General features: G+C 49.5%; 2 protein-coding genes across 3 annotated transcripts in view; one reads left to right on the forward strand and one right to left on the reverse strand.

Moving 5' to 3' along the window:
• Positions 1 to 18,083, reverse strand: part of VDAC1 (voltage dependent anion channel 1) — a 30,305-nt gene extending 12,222 nt beyond the window's left edge. The window contains exons 1-5 of one of the 2 annotated variants that reach the window (XM_021702173.2): positions 18,002 to 18,083; positions 4,680 to 4,752; positions 4,105 to 4,154; positions 2,892 to 3,044; positions 2,747 to 2,799 (exon numbers count right to left, since the gene is read on the reverse strand). In XM_021702173.2, the coding sequence (XP_021557848.1) occupies positions 2,747 to 2,799; positions 2,892 to 3,044; positions 4,105 to 4,154; positions 4,680 to 4,746 (323 nt within the window). In that variant the 5' untranslated portion in view covers positions 4,747 to 4,752; positions 18,002 to 18,083. Of the gene's footprint in view, positions 1 to 2,746; positions 2,800 to 2,891; positions 3,045 to 4,104; positions 4,155 to 4,679; positions 4,753 to 15,103; positions 15,181 to 18,001 lie in introns of those variants that run through there. The other variant, XM_044917131.1, reaches the window with a different exon arrangement.
• On the forward strand, positions 11,096 to 11,608 carry LOC110591290 (transcription factor BTF3-like). Its single transcript, XM_021702175.1, is given in 2 exon segments — positions 11,096 to 11,241; positions 11,243 to 11,608. Coding segments are annotated over 2 exon segments (489 nt in total). The 5' UTR covers positions 11,096 to 11,118.
• Positions 18,084 to 24,583: the final 6,500 nt, after the last annotated feature.

Raw genomic sequence — 24,583 nt, forward strand, 5'->3', positions numbered from 1 at the left:
CTTTGGAAAGCCAGCTTTCATTTCCAATCTTCATCAAGTCATCCAAAACCTGCCTCAAATGCCCAGGAGCAATATGGATACAACCTTGGTTTCTAAACACCATTCTTGTGGCGCCTGGGTGGCTCAGTCGTTAAGCGTGGGCCTTCGGCTCAGGTCATGATCCCAGGGTCCTGGGATCGAGCCCCGCATCGGGCTCCCTGCTCTGTGGGAAGCCTGCTTCTCCCTCTCCCACTCCCCCTGCTTGTGTTCCCTCTCTCGCTGTCTCTCTCTCTGTCAAATAAATAAATAAAATCTAAAAAAAATAAATAAATAAACACCATTCTTCAATAAAAGGAACTGAAGCTCCTTGGAGAAATGCCTGATAGCAGGACTAGGGAAGAACAAGCAGAAGATAAGCCTGGTACATCTTCTGAAGTAGAGCTCAAAAGAAATGATAGGGGATTATAAAAAACACAGGATGTCAACTTAGGCATGCCCAATGGCCATATCTAAAACAAATGAGTATAAAATATATTATGGTAATGGATTATAACCCACAGAATAAAACAAATGTTGATGGATCCATACTGATATAAATAATTGATTAAATAAATAAATGGAGAAGAAAGAGCTCTCCCTTACAGTAGAATCCCAATTAATAAATGCAGAAGGAATGATGGGAAGAGAAAATCACCATCTGCCAAACAATTGTTGCAGGCAAGAATCACCAGTGGATACTAACTTAGTCAAAGGATAAGAAACAGAATATTTGCATAGTCTCAATGTATCTCCCAAGACAAACTTATTTACAAAGAGAAAAATAGCTTCATAGAGAAACCTGGCAAACACCACTTTAATCAAGTGATCAGTTACCGTCACTACTAACGAGGCATATTGACATCCATGCCCTGACATCACGCACCAAGAAAGACACGACACAACATCACTTCTGTGGCTGTGAAAAATGCATAACCTGAGTTTCACCATGAGGAAACATCAGACAAATCCAAATCGAAGGATTCTACAAAATAACTGGCCAATCCTCTTTAACACTGTCAAGGTCAAGAAAGACCAAGAAAGACAAAGAAAGACTATGTCCCAGATTAGAGGAGACAAAAGAGATTTTAACAATTAAATGTGATCTAGTATCCTGAACTGGATCATGGACCAGAAATAAGACATCAGTAGGACAACAGACTAGTTAACTGTATGAAAGCCATATAAATTTCCTGGTTCTGATCATTATACTGTAGTCATGTAAGACGTTAACGTTAGGAGAAGTTAAGTCTAAGGGACTTAGACTTAACTAATAATAATAAGGGAACTCTACACACTACTTGTGCAACATTTTTATGTATGTTAAGTATAAAATTATTTCAAAATAAAAAGTTAAATTAAAAAAATGTTCCTCTTATGTATATTACTGTAGGACCTGGAGACTTCTCTGCAAACCTCCCAAACATAATGGGAAATCCCTTACAAATTCCAAAGTGTGCCATCTCAGGGCAGCAGGCAAAGTCCTAGGCAGCAAATTTCAGCATGTGAGCACATCCTCCTGCCTCGCATGGTATCAGAGGGTCTCTATGGGTAACCTCTCCCATCACAGCAGGGTGCCTGGAGGGAAGTAGGCGAGAAGAATGCAACGCTCCTGCGGGAGAAACTACAGCAGAAATGAGAACAAGAGTAAATGCAACTCCTGCCCAATGGTCTTCACGTCATCCGTAACAAAGTTACAAAAAGACTATAACCTCCAGAGACAGAAGCCCTGTCTGCCCAGTCCCTTGTAGTTACCCACATGCAGTAGAGCCTCTGAACTCAGTAGACCCTTCCTCTGAAAGATATTTGTCAGAAGAGAAGAAAAGAAGTAATATGGAATGGCAAAAGATGAAATTCATAAGGCCACTAAATGTACACTTAAAGACTGCTGAGATGGTAAATTTTATGTGTGTATTTTACAATTTTTGAAAACTAACAAATGAAATTCAGTATATGCCCCTGAGCCTATCAGCAGTATGCAAAACAACCTTCCCCATGTTTAAGAAACCTACTTATCTGGGCGCCTGGGTGGCTCAGTCGGTTAAGCGACTGCCTTCGGCTCAGGTCATGATCCCGGAGTCCCGGGATCGAGTCCCGCATCGGGCTCCCTGCTCGGCGAGGAGCCTGCTTCTCCCTCTGACCCTCCCCCACTCATGTACTCTCTCTCTCTCTCATTCTCGCTCTCTCAAATAAATAAATAAATCTTTAAAAAAAAAAAAAAAAGAAACCTACTTATCTGAATGGTTAAAAAAAAAAAAAAAGTGTGCCCCTTGTAGCCACTTTGAAAAGCACTCAGGAGCTGAGGCAACCAACACACCATCTTGCCTCCTAATGAGCCCAATAACTGTCAAGCCTAATTGCTTTGTGGCAGGGTGGGGGGGGGGGGGGGGGGAGCCAAAAGAGCACCCCCCGGGGCCCCCCCCCAGTTAGAAGCCACACTCTCTCAGTGCTCCGAAGTAGAAAGCTGGGGAGAGGACCCTCCCAGCCTGAAAACTGGGGGTGGCAACAGTGATCGCTTAGCCCCTGCTTCCAAACCTCGTCTGCTACCCTACAGCCTTGGCCATTTGCACTAGCAGCAACCTCACTCCCATGAAACAGCATGATTGGACCCCAAGTCCTATAGCCCTCCACAACTGAGGCTAGGAGAACCACAGCGGGCAGCCCAGAGCCTTACTGTAACACACGGCTGTACGTCCTTGCTTTAAAAAAAAAGAGAGAGAGAGATTCTTACCCTGTGTTTGGTGAGAAGGATGAATCAAAGGTCAGCTTCAGTCCACGTGCAAGCTGAACGGAAAAGAAATTTGCCAGGTTTAGTCAAAAGGCAGGGAAACAGATGTCAATGAATAAAACTGTGTCTCTTCCCGGGTGACCATTACCTGATCTTCCACAGTGATCTCTGTGCCTAGAGTGTTGTCAGTGTTCCATTTCTCTGTAAACGTCAGACCATATTCGGTCCATCTGTACTTGGTTTCCAGACTGCCCGTCACTTTGGTGGTCTCAGTGTTGGCTGAACCTGAGCTTGTAAATTCCTTTAAAGGAGAGAGAGAGTCACAGCCTATATGCCGGCAGGACGCCACCCTGAACAGAACGTACGTCCACTTATGTAAGGATGTGTGGGGGCAAAAGCTATTCCTGTAATTCTAGTCAATATTTAAATACAGATGAGGCTAAAGAAGTCTGTTGATTAAAGGACTCTTGGGGAATTCTTTGTCAGGAGACAGCTTCCTTCCTCCCTGGTAATGCTTTAGTCTAGAAAAGAAGGCAATCCCCCTTCCATCCTATTAGAGAGAAAAAGCACTGAGCTAAAGATGACACTGCAGTAAATTAACCCCAAAACTTCCTCCTTCCCAACAATTGCCACACGCACAATCTATAAGGGACTACTAAAGGGGCGCCTGGGGGGCTCAGTCAGTTAAGCATCCGTCTCTTGGTTTCGGCTCAGGTCATGATCTCAAGGTTGTGAGATAGAGCCCCACCATCTTTGGGCTCTGCTCTCAGCGGGAGTCTGCTTGAGATTCTCTGAGATTCTCTTCCTCACCCTCTGTCCCTCCCCAGCTTGTGCATGCACTCTCTCTAAAACAAACAAATAAATCTTTAAAAAAAAAAAAAGGAACTACTAAGATTTTTTAAAATAATTATGTGGCATTGAAAACAGGTCAGGTTTTTTTATTAAAGATTTTTATTTATTTACTTGAGAAAAAGAGAGAGAGCATGCACAAGTGGGGGGAGGGGCAGAGGGAGAAGCAGGCGATACAGGGCTCGATCCCAGGACCCTGGGATGATGACCTGAGCTGAAGTTAGACGCTTAACTGAGCCACCAAGGCGCCCCGAAAACAAGTCAGTTTTAAAATAAGAAACAAGGAAAAATAAAACTGAGGCCTGCCAATTGAGTATTAAAAGCTGTTAAATTGGGGACCTGTCGGCTGGGTTCCCCTGGACCACCCATCCCATAGAGGATGCAATGAATGTGACAACCACAGCTCTCCATAATGAAAAAGGGCCTTTCATCTGGCTTTGCCACCCAGGACATGGCAGCTATTTACTGATCTACAATAAACACCCATACTCCATGTCGGTCAGACAACTTACCAGTCCATTCTCAGATTTTGTTTTCAAGTCAAGTTTTATTAAGCCAAATCCTAAACAAAGAAGATGGTAACTATTAATAGGTGAAATAACTAACTTGAGAGTAGCATCTCTGCCTCCCTTCTGCTGTTCCAAAATGGCATGAGTGTGTAGGGAGCCCGTTTCCACTGCTGCCTGCCTACGTGTGGAGCTCAGGTGCCACCAAACGGTAGCAGAAAGAAAAGGCACAGCAACCTCCAGGGCCCCACCTGCACTCCCAGCAGAATGTGAGAAAAAGGTACACGACACATGAGCACGTGCCTAAGAACGCGCTACATTGAGAAATCATACTCTACCGCAAAGGCACACACAGAGCTGCTCCCACCCGTGGGAGAGAAAATCAAAATGTCCACTGCCTATAGTAATTCACGAGCCTGCCCCTACCGGGTGCACAAACCAAAACTACTTTACTAGCCATAGAAAGCTTGTCTTATTTTCCCTAACATGAAAGTTCTAAGAGCTGACTGACCCGCGTCTCTCAAAATGTGATGGGTCAAATCCCAAACATGCCAACCCAGCCGGTGAACTGAAACACTCACCATAACCCTTGGTGAAGACATCCCTGGCAGATTTGCCAAGATCAGCATACGTGGGAGGCACAGCCATCTTCTGCTACAATAAAAGAATCACCAGAAGAAATACATCAGTCATTAGGGAAATTAGTTTTCCATCAATAAAAATTATTAGCTGTAATTAACAACCAATAAAAACCATCGGCGCAGAGTTCCAGGTGTGCACAGGGAAGCCTTACTACCTCGTGCTTCTCCTTGTATCCAGAGGTTGACATACCTAATAAGTTTTTGTTGATAGCCGATCAGCCTGCCTTTAGATCTCTTCTCCTTGGCATCCCCAGGACCGAGTACAAGCTCAGAATATAGCAGGAATCAGTTAATATTTGCTGAACGAATTAATTGTCAAAGACACATTCCCATGAGCCAACTACTTAGTGAACTGCAAGACTCTTGTCAATAAAACTTATCTTCTTACAAAATGTCGGCTGCTATGACATTAAAAATGCACTGAAGAGATATCAGAGCTTTTTCAGGCCAAACTATTTTCCATACGGTTCTGATTTAATTCATTCAACAAAATATTTACAGAGTACCTACTATGTGCCAAAATGAATGTAACTTTTCAAAAAAACTTTGCATTTCAGGGGAACACATTTTTTGAGTATCATATTCCTCACAGAGACTAGAGTAAAACCAAACAATTAGGCAACTCTTCACCTGGAAGGAAACGAAACTACACACACCCCTGAAAATTTAATGTAAACAAACATTTGTTGAGCTGCAATGGGACTTTATTTTTAAAACCAACTATCAGGGGGGCGCCTGGGTGGCTCAGTCTGTTGAGCATCTGCCTTCGGCTCAGGTCATGGTCCCAGGGTCCTGGGATCAAATCCCACATCGGGCCCCTTGCTGAGCAGGGAGGCTGCTTCTCCCTCTGCCCCTCCCCCTGCTCATGCTTTCTCTCTCTCTCTCAAATAAGTAAATAAAATATTTTAGGGGCACCTGGGTGACTCAGTCGGTTAAGCGCCTGCCTTCAGCTCAGGTCGTGATCCCAGGGTCTTGGGATCGAGCCCCACATCGGGCTCCCTGCTCAGTGGGAAGCCTGCTTCTCCCTCTCCCACTCCCCCTGCTTGTGTTCCCTCTCTCGCTGTCTCTCTCTGTCAAATAAATAAAATCTTAAAAAAAATAAAATAAAATAAATAAATAAATAAACAAAACCATCAGGGGCACCTGGTGGCTCCGGCTCCGTTGAGCGCCCAACTCTTGATCTTGGCTCAGGCCATGATCTCAGGGTCGTGAGATGGAGCTCTATGTTCAGCAGGGAGTCTGCTTCTCTCCCTCTCCCTCAGCCCCTCCCCCTCCCCCTGCTCTCCTGTGCTCTTTTCTCTTTATAAAATAAATAAATAAATCTTTAAAACCAACTATCAAAGTACTACTTGAAATTGTTGCATATCACTAAGTCAATCAACAAGCATTTATTAAACACCTCAGTGTTCAAGGAAGGTGAGTAAATCAAATAGTCCTTGCCCTAAGGCTTTGCTTTGATGTATTACAACACAGAATTAAAATTCTAATCCAGGGCAGCACACACAGTGTGCTCCATCCAGGAGGAGAGAAGCCATGACAAAACAACCATCGCCTACATCTTCTCCATTTCCAGAATCATTAGCTTCAATTAGCAGAAATTCAATAAACCCACAGATGGTTCCATTAATTTTTAAAATACAGCTATACGGGGCACCTGGGTGGCTCAGTCGTTAAGCGTCTGCCTTCAGCTCAGGTCATGATCCCAGGGTCCTGGGATCGAGCCCCGCATCGGGCTCCCTGCTCTGCGGGAAGCCTGCTTCTCCCTCTCCCACTGCCCCTGCTTGTGTTCCCTCTCTCGCTGTGTCTCTGTCAAATAAATAAAATCTTTAAAAATAAAATAAAATACAGTTATACCTAAATTGCCAAAATGAATCTGCATATACCCCATCTGAAGTCACATATGTATGTATTCACACAAATAAACACCTGCATGGCATGTTCCCGGTAAGTGGGAACCCAATGAAAAGTGGTTCAAGTGACCCCAGGGGGACAGTATCCCCAATGGAAGTCGCACTGCTGACCTAACCTTCTAAGACACTGCAAGAAGCCCACAGAAGCAATGAGTACACTAGAAAATAAACAACTGGGGTGCCTGGGTGGCTCAGTTGGTTAAGCATCTGCCTTCGGCTCAGGTCATGATCCCGGGGTCCTGGGATCGAGCCCCACATCGGGCTCCCTGCTCTTTGGGAAGCCTGCTTCTCCCTATCCTGCTTCCCCTGCTTGTGTTCCCTCTCTCGCTGTGTCTCTCTCTGTCAAATAAATAATAATAAAATCTTTAAAAAAAAAAAGAAAATAAACAACTCTAAACTTCCACCATTTTAAATTATAAAATTGTGGTCCAAGTCCTATTTTACTTTTTGCAGAGGTTTTGCTAATTCTGCCTCAGCGCACTTTTGTGTCAGCGCAGAGCGGAGAGAAGCAGCCAGTGAGCTGTTGACGCTATCCTATTTTTGTTGCTCTTGTTATTTCTTGCACATGATCAAGCCAGAACCAAGGATAGCTCAGTCCGCATTAGGGTCAGGGCACGAAGAACATGGGGGAAGATTCACTTTAGGCTGTCCCCATTGGCTGTTTCAGGTCTGGGGACTCCCCTCTCCTGACCTGTTCCCCTCCCACCCCAAACAAACCTCACAGACACACCCACCCCGGGGACAGACCAGGAAGCCATCCACCAGGTCCTCCAGAACAGAATACCACCAGCCTAAGGCATATGTTCTGGCCGCAGACGGCCTGGTACCTCCCAGGAGAAGCAACTGACACAACTCTGTGTCAAAGGCTGAGCTAATGCAGTCCTGAGGAAATCTGCACAACATCTCAGCGAAGGGCCCACAACATTCTCCACCCCAAGCAATGCTAACAGGAATCGGTGAACTGAGCACCCCTCTTCAGTGCTGCCCTTCCCCAGCTGGCCACAATTTCAGCCCCAGGGTGAGGGGAAGAGCAGCACGATGGCAGTATCTCCCGGTGAGCTAAGACCTCCCTGTACCTCAGGCACCAGGGCCTTTCCCAAGCACCCTCTGCTGGCTCTAGGGCCCACCTCACCAGACAGGAGCAGCTTTCATATCTGGGCTGGTCTGTCCCTCAGGGAAAAGGCAGATCACTCATCATTTAATGCTCCCCCAAATACCCTCGCTCATCACTAAGCCCCAAAACCGAACAAGCAAAACCACCTGTCAAAAAAACAAAAACAAAAACCAACACACTCCACTGCCAGCAAACGTCACCCTAAAGTACCTGGCCATTCAAGAGATTACCATCTAAGGACAAGGGAATTGGGCCCGCAGAGGGAGCTTGGATAAGGCCAGGCTCTCCGTGTGGCCTCCCACTCAGCACCCCGCAGGGAAGATGCACAACCACCACCCGATGAGTGGGGAGCCAAACCCACTCCTGGACCTGAGGAAACCCCCACCAAGGAAGGCAAGAGGATGACTGCCCCTTCACTAAAGGCCCCCAAATGCTGTGCAAATGTAGCTTCCCCCCTGCTTCTGGTGCAGTCTTCTGCTCTCCCCACCCAGTCTCCTTCTGCATTTTTTTTAAGATTGATTGATTGATTGATTGATTGATTGATTTGACAGAGAGAGACACAGCGAGAGAGGGAACACAAGCAGGGGGAGTGGGAGAGGGAGAAGCAGGCTTCCCGCGGAGCAGGGAGCCCGATGCAGGGCTCGATCCCAGGACCCTGGGATCATGACCTGAGCCGAAGGCAGACGCTTAACTGACTGAGCCACCCAGGCGCCCCTCCTTCTGCATTTATCTGAGAATTGAGGCAAGGCCCGAGGCAATCTGTCTCTGAGCTCAGCTTTCTTACAACTGCCAACAGCACCCAGGAAATGCCCATTTTTACACAGTTCTCAGCACCCACTGCAAAAACAGTTTTAGTGTAGAAATAAAGATTCCCATTCATGGTTTCTCTGGCCAGGATCAGAGGGAAGAGAGCTTGGCATCCTGCTTTCTCACGTAACCTCCTGCCTGTGCTGAGGCTGAACGCTGGCCCCAACCCCTACCTCCACCCAGATCAGGTCCAAATCGCTCACCATCTGTCTCTGCGGCATCCACCCCATGTGCCTTCAGAAGCCCGGCCTCCAGAGGCTGAGCACAAAGCGGGGCACTCTGATATAGGAAGGCAGGCAGCCAGGCCTGGACAGATGGGAATCAGAAGGCTGCCTGGGAAAGGCAGGAACCCATTTGTCTTCAAGGCAGAGCCTGGCAGCCTGGTTCCGGAGGATACACGGGACACAAGGGATGGACAGGACTGGGCTGAGCAGACCCGCCCCCAGTCACTGATGACTTTGAGAAAGCCAGTAAGTCACGGTAGGAGACAGGAGTCTGTGGTATCCCTCCACAGCCTGCTAGCCTACCTACCCACCCATACCCTGGCTGACCTTGAACCCTGGCTTGATTATGCAAGCTCCATTCCAGCGGAGGAATGAAAATCCAGCCCATACTGGGAGCTCGAGGGGTGGAGATAGTATATCGCCCAGCGTGGCCTGCATAACACTTATGTAACCTCCGCCTTGGGGAGACTCATCAGTAGCCTGGTAGTGACAGCGGTTCTGCTTCCAGCGCCCCCACCACTCCCCCGGTGCACACCTACCCCCAAATCACACCCTTGAACTCAAAGCATCCCAGAGCCTGTCATGCCTAAATTTATCCAAAATATGTAAAAAGCTATGTGTCAAAGATGACAAGCCCTGGCACGTAGCAGATATTCAATATAAATGTCTGTTTAATGAGTAATGTGCAAGGAGCATGAAAGTATTTTTACAGTAGGAGGAAAAAAAATAGAAACTTAGTATCTGACAAGAGGGTTTAAGTAAATGACAATGTAGCCAGGCAGTAGGCTCTCGCTCTGCAGGAAAGTTGCAGCCCGACCAGGGATTGGGGGTGGAGAGACCCACAACCAGCACCCTCCACCCCCACCATGGCCTAAGGAGAGCTCAGTTCCGGCTGAGGAGACCCAAGTGCCTTCAGAAGTGATGACTGCCACTTCTGACCTCAGAACAAGGCGTGGACTTTATTCTAAGGGCCTCAGGGAGCCACTCTAGAGTGAATGACACACCTGTGTTTGAGAGGCTCACTCAAACAAATTGGTAAAAACGTAAATGAAAACATCCACCATTGGTGTGGAAAATGGTCACTCCCGCTCACGCCAGGTGTTAAGTACTTTGTACAGTACAGCCCCTTTGGAGACAGCTGCTGGCCAGTGCCTAAGTGGGCATACGTTAACCTAGTGGCAATTATACTGCTAGGAACCCACCCAAGGCACCCAAAGATGTATACATGAGGATGCTCACTGCAGCATTATTTATCATTTTTTCTTAAGATTTTATTTATTCATTTGAGAGAGAGAGACAGAATGAGAGAGCATGAGAGGGGGAAGGGTCAGAGGGAGAAGCAGGCTCCCGGCTGAGCAGGGAGCCAGATGTGGGATGAGTCCCGGGACTCCAGAACTCCAGGATCATGACCTGAGCCTAAAGCAGTCACTTAACCAACTGAGCCACCCAGGCTCCCCCGCAGCATTATTTATAACACATAAGCCAAAAGCAACCTAAATGGCCAACAGGGAAATGAATGAATAAAATTAGAACACTTGCACACTAAGGAGTATCACGTGGTAATCAAAAAGAATGAGATGGATTTATGCATGGTGGCAAAGAAAGCTATCTTTGATACACAGTTGACCCTTGGATGACAAATCTACTTATATGTGGATTTTTTTCAACAAATTCAGTGTAGTACTGTAAATGTATTTTCTCTTCCTTATGATTTTCTTAATATTTTTTCTCTAGCTTAGTCTACAATAATATAACATATATAACATACAAAATATGCGTTAATTGACTATATATTACCCGGAAGGCTTCTGGTCAACAGCAGGCTATCAGTAGTTAAATTTGGGGGGAGTCAAAAGTCTTACAAGGATTTTCGACTGCGTGGAGGGTAAGCACCCCTAACCCCCATGCTGCTCAAGGGCCAGCTGTAGTTAAATGAAAAAAGCAAGTCACAGACAATGTGTAATTCCCTGTTATTAGAGGAAAACCCTTTTACATGCACATCTGTATGTTCATACATTCGCAAATGATGGAAAAGCTGTAAGCCCACCTGTAAATTGTGGCTGCCTGGGAACTGCTTGGAAAGGAAAGGGGGTTTACAGAGGGAGTGGAGTTAAAATAGGATTTTCAGTGTTTATTCCACTTCATTATTTAAGTTGTTGGTATATACTGGTAATTTTTTTTGAGGGCAGAAAACTAAAAAATCCAACCAATGGAGCTGCCATCTTGCGTCCCCGCATGTGTGCTCCTAATCTCAGCTGGTCCGCCTGAGACCCCCTGAGCGCCAACCCTATTCCCCCGCGCAGTCCCATTTCCGCTCCAACAAGATGAAAGAAACTATCATGAACCAGGAGAAACTCGCCAAACTGCAAGCACAAGTGCGCATTGGTGGGAAAGGAACTGCTCGCCGAAAGAAGAAGGTGGTTCATAGAACGGCTACAGCAGATGATAAAAAAACTTCAGTTCTCCTTAAAGAAGTTAGGGGTAAACAATATCTCTGGTATTGAAGAAGTGAATATGTTCACAAACCAAGGAACAGTGATCCACTTTAACAACCCCAAAGTTCAGGCATCACTGGCAGCGAACACTTTCACCATTACAGGCCATGCTGAGACAAAGCAGCTGACAGAAATGCTACCCAGTATCTTAAACCAACTTGGTGCAGACAGTCTGACTAGTTTAAGAAGACTGGCTGAAGCTCTGCCCAAACAATCTGTGGATGGAAAAGCACCACTTGCTACCGGAGAGGATGATGATGATGAAGTTCCAGATCTTGTGGAGAATTTTGATGAAGCTTCCAAGAATGAAGCAAACTGAATTGAGTCAACTTCTGAAGAACATAAACTTGAAGAAGTTACTGGGAGCTGCTATTTTATATTATGACTGCGTTTTAAAATTTTGTTCGTGGATCTGATAAAATCTAGATCTCTAATATTTTTAAGCCCAAGCCCCTTGGACACTGCAGCTCTTTTCAGTTTTTGCTTACACACAATGCATTCTTTGCAGCTAGTTAAGCTGAAGAAGCCTGGGAATAAAGTTTGAAACAAGGTTAATAAAGTTCTTTGCCTAGGGCGCCTGGGTGGCTCAGTTGGTTAAGCGACTGCCTTCGGCTCAGGTCATGATCCTGGAGTCCCGGGATCGAGTCCCACATCGGGCTCCCTGCTCGGCAGGGAGTCTGCTTCTCCCTCTCACCCTCCCCCCTCTCATATGCTCTCTCTCATTCTCTCTCTCTCAAATAAATAAATAAAATCTTTAAAAAAAAGTTCTTTGCCTAGGGAAAAAAAAAAAAAAATCCAACCAATGTGTGTGAAATTGAGCTATGCTGCCTTCACCACACTGCAGTAAACCCCGTTCTAAAAGGCTCTTGCAGTGCAGGTGCCAAAAGGAAAAGCCATGTGGAAAGTATCTATCCTGGTTCCAAGAACGGTTCAAACTACACTGAGATGGCAGGGCTAACAGGCAAGGCCTAGAGGGGGCACATTCTATTCTCAGGTGACCAGGAGGCAGGAGGAAGAGAGGATCCCCTAATTTTAGCGTACATGAGAATCGCCTGAGCCACTTGTCCAAAAGCCTCCTTCCCTCCCTCTCAGCCTTTCCCAGCCTAACCAACAGGCAGCACAGCACTTTTGTTTGCACAGGGCTTAAGGATCCAGGCGCCTAACGACCAGTGCAGTGGCCGACACAGGGAGCAGGGTAGCCTTAAGCTCAGTCAGGAGACTCAACCCAATGGGTTGAGAGACACCACCTTCAAGGGCAAAGGTACAACAGGGCTAGGACCTAAACCCCAGGAGCCTCCCTGCCACAGCATTTCCCAGCCCATCTGGGTGCCCAGGCCGCGGGGTACAGTGACTAGAAGGAGCTATAAGCCTGGCGGAGGTTCCACCTGCACCAGCCTGTACTAGCTGTGTAACTCTGGACAAGCCTCTGATAAAATTAAGACTCCCAGGGTCTCATTTTGCTCATCTATAAAACGGGGCTAACAATAGTGCCTTTCTACCAGAATTACCGCAAAGATTAAGTAAGTTAGGTAGGAAGAGCACGTGGGAATGTCTGGCACACAGTGAGCCCTCCGTAAACGGCAGGGCTAATCATAATCCATTATTCTGGATATTCTTTTTTTTTAAAATACTTTATTTATTCATATGTCAGAGACAAAGAGAGCACAAGCAGGGAGAGCACAAGCAGAGGGAGAAGCAGGCTCCACGCTGAGCAAGGAGCCCGATGGGGGACTCGATCCCAGGACCCCAGGGTCATGACCTGAGCCAAAGGCAGACGCTTAACTGACTGAGCCACCCAGGTGTCCCTATTCTGGATATTCCTTGTTTGCCCCTCCAGATCCACTTTCCACCTCCATCCTGCTCTATGCCCCAAGAGCTGATCATTATGGACTGCTATCAAAGGCTATGGCTGGTTTTGGTCAACAGGAGGTACCAGAAGAAGATGGGAGAGCTAGGCCGGGGTACTCATTCCCCAAGCTCCCTCCCTGCTGGGGCTCAGGTGGGCACTGACTACTTTCTTTTTTTTTTTTTTTTTAAAGATTTTATTTATTTATTTGAGAGAGAAAGAATGAGAGACAGAGAGCATGAGAGGGAGGAAGGTCAGAGGGAGAAGCAGACTCCCTGCCGAGCAGGGAGCCCGATGCGGGACTCGATCCCGGGACTCCAGGATCATGACCTGAGCCGAAGGCAGTCGCCCAACCAACTGAGCCACCCAGGCGCCCGGCACTGACTACTTTCTAAGGCCACAGCTCCTGCCAAGGGGCCCCATCCAGGTTCCAAAAGACCCAGAGTGGGGGGTGGGGGGGCACACATCACTTGTCAGGTGCTCCACACTGTGCTCACAACTTTGCAAATGATCCCTTCATTATGCTTTCTTTGATTACCGCACGTAAGTGTGCACCTGATTCCTGCAAGGACCCTGACCAACAGAGCAATCACCTCCATCACCATCACCATCCTGAATTTCCCTTAGAAAGGGAATATTGTAGGAAAGCCTTTGGTTCTGCTGTTTCTCTTAACAGCATTAGAGGTGGTTTGTCTGAGCAGAACTAGGCCAGCATATAGGAGGAGCATCAGACCAGCCAGGGATTAGAATCAGAGCACCTCCCCCTAACTCTGGGGACCAGGAAAAGCAAGTTCCCCAGTAGAAGGCCAGCCCAGCTCTGAAAGCCAATATATTGGGCCAACACCACGAGAAGCCTCCCCACAGACCCCCATCCCACACTTTCTCACGAAAAAGGCAGGCCCTGGTTAGGTCTACAGGATGCTGGCAAAGCCAACGTCCTGCGCTCTGGTAGCAAGTCTGTGTTCCCAGTGCAGCTGTCCTTCCCTCCCACTCCACGACAGTCTCACACCGGGCAGCCCAGCTTCCTAGGCTTGCTTCTATTTTAAAACACTCTGGGAGGTAGGCCACCACCAGCAAAGCCTTCAGTAAGAAGCTTCAAGACAATGTAACTGACTTGGGGGCACCCTGCCTGCCTCCCCACCCATCAAGGGAAGAAAAGCCTGGACTGGCAGGCAGCATGCCAAGGTCTGAGTCCCAGGCGCACCCAGGGCTCCTTCCTGGCCTCAGACTCCCCAAGTTCCCTGGAGCCTCGCTACCTGGCTTGACCCAGTGGGGTTAAAATAGACAGTGCTCGGGCAGGTAGATTTGGGAGTCAAGCAGCCCTGAGTTCCAATACCACTCCACAACTCTCTAGATATGTGACCTGGGCAAGACAAGTCTCCCTTTTCTTCAGCTCTAATATGGGGAAAGAGTACCTGTCTCAGCATCACTGTGAGAACTGAATTAGACTGTTAACATAAAATACTTAATATAGTGAATGGTACCTGGGAGGCATGCAACCACCACAGATAGTATTTTGTTAGAGGTTTACATTTTATATATTTCTTATTATAATTACCGGTGCTATGCAAGTTATCAAAAGGTCACCCTCAACCACAGGGTCCAGAGTCCTCCCTGACCACAATGAGGTACTGTTTAGCTGAATATTCTCCAGGTAAGTCCTAGAACGCCTCCTACCTCATTCCAGGAAAAGTTGACCTTTCTCCTGATAGACACCCAGGGTCACTGTCCTTGCAACGAAGAGGGGTGACTCCACTGACTGCAATCCACTGACAGCTAGCCTACACCCAGCCAGACACATGTTCACTCTGATCAGCGTGAAAGAACACTCCCCGGCTGAACAGCAAATTCTACCCTATTAGCTCATCACAGTGGCCCCTTGGTGTGCTACCTCGGTGTGAAACTGCCAGCCCTGGGTCCCAACTCTGTGCTCAAGCCTCCTGACCCATGAAAAGGAAACAATAGTACCTCTCTCCCAAGGTTTGTAGGATGGTGGATTCAACATCACAGAACGTATGTTAATCCCCCAGGAGGGTGCTGAGCAGGCTCTCAAGTAAGAACAACTGTTTTGATGATGAAGATCACACAGTGGAGAAACTGAGGAACAAGACAGTGACTTGACCTGTACTAGATCCAGTGGCTCACGTCAGAGACGTGTTGTGAACTCAATCTGCGCTCCAAGACTCTCTCCAGCACAGTTCTGGGTAAAGGGCATAGATACCCAATCACCCACACCCCCCGAGAGCAAGCAGTCAAAAGGAGGAAGGTGCCCAGGCCCAGCTGAGGATCCCACTGGTCACATTTCCTCAGTGGCTACCAGAGGAGTCTGTAAGAAGTCCAAGGCCACAGACCCTCTGAGTACCCTGAGGGGCTGCCTGCAGGCTTGGGCTGGCTCTCAACCACAGACATGCTTCTCTCAGTCACCACCAACAAAGAGGTCAGGCCATGAGAAATTCCACCAAAGGCAAAGTGAACTGCAATGCCTTGGGAGCATCCTACCGGGAAAGGTGAGGGTTAATGACCAGCTTGAAGGGTACTGCCCACATCTGCCTAGTGCCCATCAGGACCAGCAGCCCACGGCAACTCCTTACTCTATGGTCCCCCTAAGCCACTGTGTTTGTGTCTACAGATAGCCCTGCTTACAGAATGGAAGACAGAAATAAAGCTAAGTAATCAACTGACAGCAGGGTCAACCATTTTACTCTGGACAACTCCAGTGCTGAAGTTACCAAACCACCCACCATCAGAGAGGGGGGAAAAGCACCAGGCCCAAAACTTTAGCAGAATCCCATTCACCTGGGTCACCCTCCCCTGCAGGCCCAGAAACACAGTTCTACAGGTTTCCCACAGGACGTGAAAAAGTCACAGAATGAAGGTAACATGTTTAAAGCAGTTATTTCAAATTAGGAAACTGTTCTGCCTCTCAGCGCTCTAGGGCTGTACATTCCACTGCAGCTCTTGAAACATGGGTGACTCTCGCTAAGCAAGGCTATTTTCTGGAAGTGAGTGAGATGTGCGTACCCCTTAGAAAGGATGTCCAAGATCAAGAGACTATGGTCTGGGCCTGCAGCCACTACATATGCCCATTCAATAATTTCACAAATACTTAATGAGCACCTACTATAAGCCATGTGCTACAATGCTAAAAACTATCCTTCTATCAGGAAGGGTGAGTTGCCTCTTGGATAAAAAGCAAGAGTGAATTTACCCCCAAAGACCCTTCTCAAGTACCTACTGTGCGCCAAGTGGCCCCACCCCAAGCACTGAAAACAAAGCTGCATAGGGCTTAAGCCTAATCCTGTAGACTTCAGTCCAGAGCTGGGGTGGAGAAACAAGGCTAGCCCTGGGCAGTCTGCCCTGGCCTTGCCAACTGAGTGCTAGGCAAAGGAGGGGTCCATTCCCTATCTCCCCCAGAGAGGTGAGGCTGGTCAAGGACTAGGCTTCCCTCAGGTCAAAGAGGGCTAGGCTTCCCTCAGCTCCACACCCACACGCAACTTCCTGCTTCAGCCTGACCTTGTCTGTCTATAAACTTATAGGATTTTTCCTGAATTATCCTGAAAATTAATCAATGCCTGGCACACAAGTGTTTAATAATAATGTTTAAAATAACAGTGGCTGGGGCGCCTGGGTGGCTCAGTTGGTTAAGCGACTGCCTTCGGCTCAGGTCATGATCCTGGAGTCCCGGGATCGAGCCCCGCATCGGGCTCCCTGCTCGGCGGGGAGCCTGCTTCTCCCTCTCCCGCTCCCCCCTCTTGTGCTCTCTCTCTCTCTCTCACTCTCTCTCTCTCTCAAATAAATAAATAAATAAATAAAATCTTTAAAAAAATAAATAAATAAAATAAAATAACAGTGGCTGTTTATGTTTATTGAACCCTTTCCAGAACACCACGTGGAGTAAAAATGGTGTGCAGAGGATGGGCTAAATCCTCCCAAAAAGCCTCAAGGCTGTCAAGGTTTCTACCCAAGGCTCTGAGTTAACCAACTCATTTCATTCTTCCCAAAAACCCAACGAAGGAGAGCTATAATTACTCCTATTCCACAGATGAGAAAACCCAGGCCTGGTATCGTCCCGGCTGTGTGACCTTGGACAAGTCACTGGGACTGCAGCCCTGAAATCCAAGGGCCCTGAACCAGTTTCGTGAAAGCACCGCCATACTCGGTGAATGAATGAGCAAAGGAACCGGGAATCCCTCCTAAGGCCAAGGAGGCCACATCCGCTCCCCGCCGGGCGTCCTCTCCCGAGGCCTAGCCTACTGCCTAGGGCCCAGCGGCCTAGGTCGACTCTCAGCCTCCGGTTCCGCCCCGTAAGGAGCTGGCACCCGCGGACAAGTGCTGGGCGCCAGCTTCCCTGGGCGTGGACCAGACAGGCCGGACAGGGCGTGTGGGGCTGGGAGCGAAGGGCCACGGCCGTCACAGGAACTCATACCCGCGGCGACAGCATGGCCCGCACAGGTCCGTGGGCCAAGCCCGGCGAGCGTGGGTGGCAGGCGGTCCCCCGCCCGACCCGCGCCGGCGGTATCCGGGGCCAGAGGGCGCCGCCAGGAAAGGTCACCTAGACCTGCAGCCGGCCTGGCCTTCCGCGGCGGCGGCCCGTGCCCTTCCGCCCGCAGGTCCCCCCGCAGGCTGGAGTCGCTGCCGCAGGCGCCCCCCGGACGTCCGGCCTCCCGCTCCCCCGCCCGAGCCCGCTTTGCCGCCGGCCCGCGCGGCCTGCTGCGCCAGCCGCTGACCGGCCAGGCCCGTGCGGGGTGCTCCCGCTCCCTCCCTGGGGCCCGGCCCTCAGCCCCTCGCCCACGCCCGCTTGCCCCCGCACCGCCTCCCCCCTCAGCTTCGCCGGGCCGAGCGCGGAGCCGGGTCCGAGGCGCCTACCTCAGTGGCGGTGGCGGCGGGCTGAGCGGCTGCTACCGCGGGGGCTGCAGCGAGAGGAACCGAGCGAGCTGCTGGGCCGAGGGCGGGACGGCGCGGACGGCGGCGGCGCGGACCCGCCCCGACCCTGCGCGCCGGGACCGGCGAGCTCCGCCCCTGAGCCCGCCCCGGACACCGACAAGGCCTGGGCCCGGGTCCCCAGCCCCTGCGGGCCCGCGCGCTTACCTTCCTGCGCTCTCAGTGCCCGCCGCGGGTGCGTGTGCCCACCGGGTGTGCGGGCCCGCGTGAGAGCTGCGTGCGCCCGGGCACGGGGACGAGGCGGCGTGAGGGCTGACGTTCGCAAGCTGTGTGCGTGCGCGGGGACACGCGTGCCGGCCGCCGGTGCGGGCCAGTCTTGGCTGGAAATCCTCCGGGTTGAAGCTGGCGTGGAGGGGGGGAGGGTCTTCCGGTTCGCTGAGCGGTGGCCGGCGGGGGGGGGGGGGTCCTGCGCTAACAGAAGACGCGCGGGATACCGGGCCCGCATCCTGACCTCGGGGCTGGGAGACAGTCGCCCTCCCCCGGGAGATGATGCGGCGAGCGGTGCTGGACCAGCGCCTAGCCCGGGTGGCCTAGGTGACCCCCGGGACCCCTACCCGGGCAAAGCCCGCACGGGATGTTAAATGGGGCTCTGTGCTCCTGGGGGTAGTCCCAGGCCTGGCTGGGGGACTGGGCGCCCGGGGTGGCGCGGATACGAAGGAGAGGCCACGACTGTCGCTCCCCGGCTCCCGGCCCCCGGTCCCCGGCTCCCGGCTCCCGACGCAATGTTTCCCGCCTCTGACCCTTGCTTGCACTACGCCAGGCTCGCCGAGCCCCGCGGCGGCCGAGGGCAAAGCGCTGAGAAAAACCCCTGTGCGCCGAGTTTGCACTCCAGATTTGCAGATACTTTTTCCCTGGAGCGAAACTGCTAGTAGCCATTTTCGGAGCATTTTGAGAAGTGAAAAAAGTAAATTGCGTTTCGCCAGCATATCTCCTGAGTCTCCCAGCGCGCAGACGTAATGCAGGTTCTGGCCAGCCGGGGGCCCCTCGGGGACCCCGCGTCCACCAGGGGCCTGCCTCCCCCGGTAAGAGTGTGGCGTCTCCTCGCTAGGCCTGAGCGGGTGGTCTCCTTCACCAAAGAATTACCACTGAGTGTTCCCAAGAATGAATCACTTCGTGGCTGGATGAAGATTCTGCACGTCTTTCGCCTCAGCCAACAAACGTTCTCCGAGGCTTGGGGCGTCTGGGGCCCCGGTGGGGGCGGTGCAGGGCTACGGAATCAGGACCCTCGCTAGCTGTGGCTAACACCTGTGGCACAGATTGAAGGAGTAGGCAACTGGGGCATGGGCAGAGGCAGTCAGGACAGGCTTCTGGAAAGAGATGGCAGTTTAAATGGGAAAGGGCAATGGTGTCCAGTGGGGGTGGGATGTTGAGGAAGAAGGGCGCTAGCTTATGGGGGGGGGGGGCGGGGTGCAGACAAGGCGCACTGGGCTCTGTAGAGGGCTCAAGTCTGATTGAAAATGTGAGCAAGCACAGCTAAACCCCTTGAGGTCCTGGAGCGTGGAGGACCGATGCTAGAACTCTCCCCAAGCCCATGAGCTGCTCCATGGCTGACTGGGAGACTCAGAGCTTCCCAGCGTGGTCATCCCCATTCTGCACACAAAGGTCCCAGCACACTACTGGAGAGAGTGAGACAAGGAAAGGCCCTGATCACCCATGAGTGCAGTACAGCGGAGTTTGGGAGGACAGAACCTCAGGGAGGCAGGGCAGAACCAGATGGCTCTATGGGAAGATGGGGTTCTGGAAACCTCACATGAGCTAGGAGCAAATGCCCCACCCTGGGTCAGTGAAGCCCAGGTGTGATGCTTGGACCAAATGTCCTAGGGGCTCCCTCCTCTCCAGCACTCCTTTGCCAAACCCCCTTTCAGGACCCCTCAGCATGGGAAGAGTTCCCCATGCCCCACCTGCTCTGGGTCCCTTCTGGGGCTCCCCTAGGTGCTGCTACAAGATTAATAACGTGAGTGCCCTTTGACTCACTGGCTGTGTGACCCTGGGCAACAGGGCTAACCGCTCGGCTTCAACTTCAGAGGGCTGTGGCGCGTTTAAAATGGGAGAGAAAACAGGTAAGCACTCAGAAAACAGTGAAGAAATCTGGTGAGACATGGAATCCTCAGACCCTAATGTTGACCCCTCCCCACCACAGCCCCAAGGGAAGAACTGAACAAGGCAGCCTGTCATGCCAGGCTTAGCAACCCCACCTTCACTCTGTCTTCCAGGGGTTTGAGCTAGGAGTGGCACCTGACTCAAGACCAGCCAATCAGGTCCTCTCTTGCAATGATGAACTAATAAACCCAGGTCAGGTATAACAGTTTTTCTTTGGAGGAAATGACCCTTCTCCCCCTCCTGTCAGTCCACAAGCTCTGATGGAACTGACTCCATCCCTGACTCCAGGGACTTTCTTGGACCAATCAAAGCACTGCACGCTACTGGCTACAGGGATGGACCAGTGACCCCGGCCAGACTTCCTGGGGCTTTTGAAATAAAGACTTGCCCTAAGAATGAAGCCAGCCCACAAAAGAGAGACAGAGACCAGATCCTGGGGACATCCCAAGATAAACACAATAAAAAAAATTTTCTCCTGCATATCCAAAACCATGAGGTTCCTAGGATTTAAAACAGTTCCAAGAAGTTCCAATATAATATCCATGATTTTTTTTTAAAGATTTTTTTTTAAATTTTATTTATTTGACATAGAGACAGAGGGAGAGGGAACACAAGCAGGGGGAGTGGGAGAGGGAGAAGCAGGCTTCCAGCTGAGCAGGGAGCCCGATGCGGGGCTTGGTCCCAGGACGCTGGGATCATGACCTGAGCTGAAGGCAGACGCCTAACCACCTGAGCCACCCAGGCGCCCCCATAATATCCATGATTTTTAAAAAATAATATATACATACACACAGAGAGAAATATTGGAAGGAAATTTATTAAGTATTAATGAAAGTTGTGTTTCAATTTATGGGACTTTGTGATTCTTGACTGTGAATCATGAGTCCAAAACCCACATTGGTATAGAGATTACTAAAAAATAAATAAATAACTTAAGAAAAGCAATTTATGGAACTGAGTGGTTTTTTTTTTCCTTTAGCTCTTTCTATATGTCCCAAATATTCTTTAATGAGATATAATACCTTTAGTATTAGAGAACTTTTTTTTAAGAAAGCCAGATGAGGTTGATCAGGAGAGGTAGTGTAAACTGATATAGTCCTGGAAAGCAATTAGGCAATATATAACAAGAATCATAAACTTAGTCCTTTGACCTCTTCCTGGGAACCCATACTAAAGCAATCCCAAGAATGGGGAATACTAGCTTCAGAAAGATGTGTAGCAGCCCAGAATGGAATACAGCCTGGTTTCCAGCTTGAGCAAATTGAAGCTTATACCTTCTATAGAGCATTCATATCCTTGAGGAAAGAGGGTCACAAAGCCTTCCTGTGGGGAAATATTTCTATTACAATGCTAACTGAAGGCAATCATGTATTAGTATTACTGCAACCACGACATTAAAAACTGTAGAGACAAACCGTGGTGGACAGAATAATGACCTCTCAAAGATGTCCACGTCCTAATCATCCCAACCTACGTGTGTGTGTGTGTGTGTGTGTGTAACCCTACACGTCAGAAGGAACTTAACAGATACAATTATGTGAAGGATCTTGAAATGGGGAGATTAACCTAGACTGTCCAGGTGGGCCCAATGTAACCACAGTGGTGTTATGAAGGAAGACAAGAGACTCAGAGCGAGAGAAGCTGATAGAGCAACAGAAGCAGAGGTTGGAGAGAAAGATAGGAAGATGCCTTTTGGTTGGCCTTGATGATGGCACAATGGCCTGTGAGCCATGTGATGCAGACCACCTCCGGAAGTCAGGAAAGATAAGGAAACAGATTCTCCCCTCAAAACCTCTAGAAGGAACCAGTCCTTGCTGACACCTTAACTTTAGCCCAGTGAGACTAATTTTGGACTTCTGACCTCCTGAACTATAAAATAATAAATCTAAATTGTTTTAAGCCCCTAAGTCTAAGGTACTTTTTTACAATAGCATAGGAAACTAATACAGGAACCTCAGAAGACAATACTATAAATGATCTGTCTTAGCTCAGAGTGCTAGAACAGAAAACCACAGACTGCGGGGCTTCAACAACAGACATTAGTTTTTCACAGTTCTAGAGGCTAGAAGTCTGAGATCAGGGTGCCAGTGTGGTCGGGTTCTTGGTGAAAGCCCCCTTCCTGCTTATGTCCTCACACGGCCTTCCTTGGTATGAGCAGAGAGAGAGAGAGGAAGAGGGGGTGATCACGCATCTCCTCCTCTTTTTATAAGGGCATTAATCACATCAGGGGGCCCCACCCTTATGACCTCATCTAACCTTAATTACCTCCCAAAGACCCCACCTCCTAATACCATCCTGGTGGGGGTTACAGTTTCAATATTTGAATTTGGGGGAGGACACAAACATGCAGTCCACTATAATTGGCAAGATTCTAAGTGTTTTTGTTTTTATTTTCTCTTAAGTTCCAACTTTTTTTTTTTTTAAGATTTTATTTATTTATGTGAGAGAGAACATAAGCAGGAAGGGAGAGGGAAAAGCAGACTCCCCACTGAGCAGGGAGCCCTACTCAGGGCTCGATCCCAGGACCCTGGGATCTTTATCTGAGCCGAAGGCAGACGCTTAACTGAATGAGCCACCCAGGTGCCCCTCTAAGTTCCAACTTTTAAACGCTGTGGTAAACAAATTAAAATCAAACAATCATGAAAAGAGGCAGGATTTCTGCTGTATAAAACTACCTGTGATTTGGAATGCAGATCTACTATTACATGGCAAACCTGTATGGCAAACCTGGTGCCTCAATCCCGGTCCAGCTCCCCTGACAGGGACCCCAGTGTGTGCGCATGCTCACATGGGTGTGGGTGTGTTTGGGTGGGGCTGAGGGTACTAAGTAGAACTGACTTGGGTTGGTAGCCTACCAGAGACCTCTGAGCTAAAAGGTGGCAAGAGTTTATCCTTTGCTCAGCCTATACTGCGTCCTGCAAAAGTTGAAGAAAACCAGGAAAAAATTCAGCTAGGATCCTCTTTTACTGCAAGAGACAGGGAACCCCTTTTCCAGACCCCAACAGTAAGTGGACACATGCAGTGTGCCCTGAAGACAGACACAGAAATGCCTCTTGCCTTTGACTTTCATGCACTGAAAAAAGGTCTGGGACTTGAGGAAGAATTTCCCAATTTCTGCACATGGCCTCTGCTAACAGGCAAAACATTATTTGAAAAGCAGGCGGGGGGGGGGGGGGCCTGGGTGGCTCAGTCGTTGAGCGTCTGCCTTCGGCTCGGGTCATGATCTCGGGGTCCTGGGATCGAGCCCCGCATCGGGCTCCCTGCTCGGCAGAAAGCCTGCTTCTCCCTCTCCCTCTCCCACTCTCCCTGCTTGTGTTTCCTCTCTCGCTGTCTCTCTCTCTGTCAAATAAATAAATAAAATCTTTAAAAAAAAAGAAAAGAAAAGCAGGCGGGGTCAGATGGAGCTAAAACAGCCTGGTTTCTGGCGCCAACCAGTAGGGCTGCCCCACAGGTGCTTGCTTCCGGGCACTGCCTGTCCAAGGTTACCATGTCAGGTCTTGTGGCTTACACACTGCACAAGCGCAGGCCAAGGGGATGTGCGGAGCTGAGATCCTGTCCAGACATGGCTCATGAAGCCTTGGGTCCTGACAGGGTTGTGTCAGCCACAAGGAAGCAATTATGTTTCTGCCTCCGGGTGCCTTTTCACAACCTGTACGGAGGCATCACATGGCAGCTGAGGCCCACGTGCCCCTACGCCAGGCATGCTCTTCCCCTGTCTTTCCCACAGCTGGTTCCTTTCTCATTCTCAGCTAACGTGGAACCTACTTAAAGCTGCCTTTTCCTGCCATGCAATCTAAAGCAGGTTCTTTTCTCCCCTCTTTCCTTACTCTGAGATCAGTCCTTTGTTTCCTTAATAGCACGTAGCTCACTTTAAAATTATCTCACTGTTGGTTTGCTCTTTATTCTCCATCTCCTCCTTAGAATGCTCTTCACGGTGCAGATGTTCAGTAAATGGTGAGTAAACAAACGTCCAAATAGATGGTGAGTGGCACACAGCGCAAAGAGAGGTGACTGACCTGGAGGGGCTTACTCCTCCCTCTAGGCAGGTGGCACACTTTGGGGACAGCTATCCTCTGTCCTCCTGGCCAGACAGCTAGGCCTCGTGCCCATGGGTTGTCAATCATCCAGGAAGAATGGCCTCAAAGCCTTGGTGTGGGCTGGGGGCTGTTTAATTTGCCTGTATGATAAAGAATTTAACCTCACCTCATTCTAAGAGTGGTCTGGGACTTGCCCTTAGCTTCTGGAAAATAATCTCTGAGCCCTTGCAAGGTCACGCCAGATAGGAGTATCTTCATTTAGGGTGAGGGCCGGCCACACAGGATAAACTAACAACATGATTTAGGGTGGGGACCGGCTACTAGATAAACTAACAATGTGATTTAGGGTGGGGGCTTTGAGTCACAGTAG

This window comes from Neomonachus schauinslandi, chromosome 7 (genome assembly GCF_002201575.2).
Source record: "Neomonachus schauinslandi chromosome 7, ASM220157v2, whole genome shotgun sequence".
In the NCBI taxonomy this organism is placed as follows: Eukaryota; Metazoa; Chordata; class Mammalia; order Carnivora; family Phocidae; genus Neomonachus; species Neomonachus schauinslandi.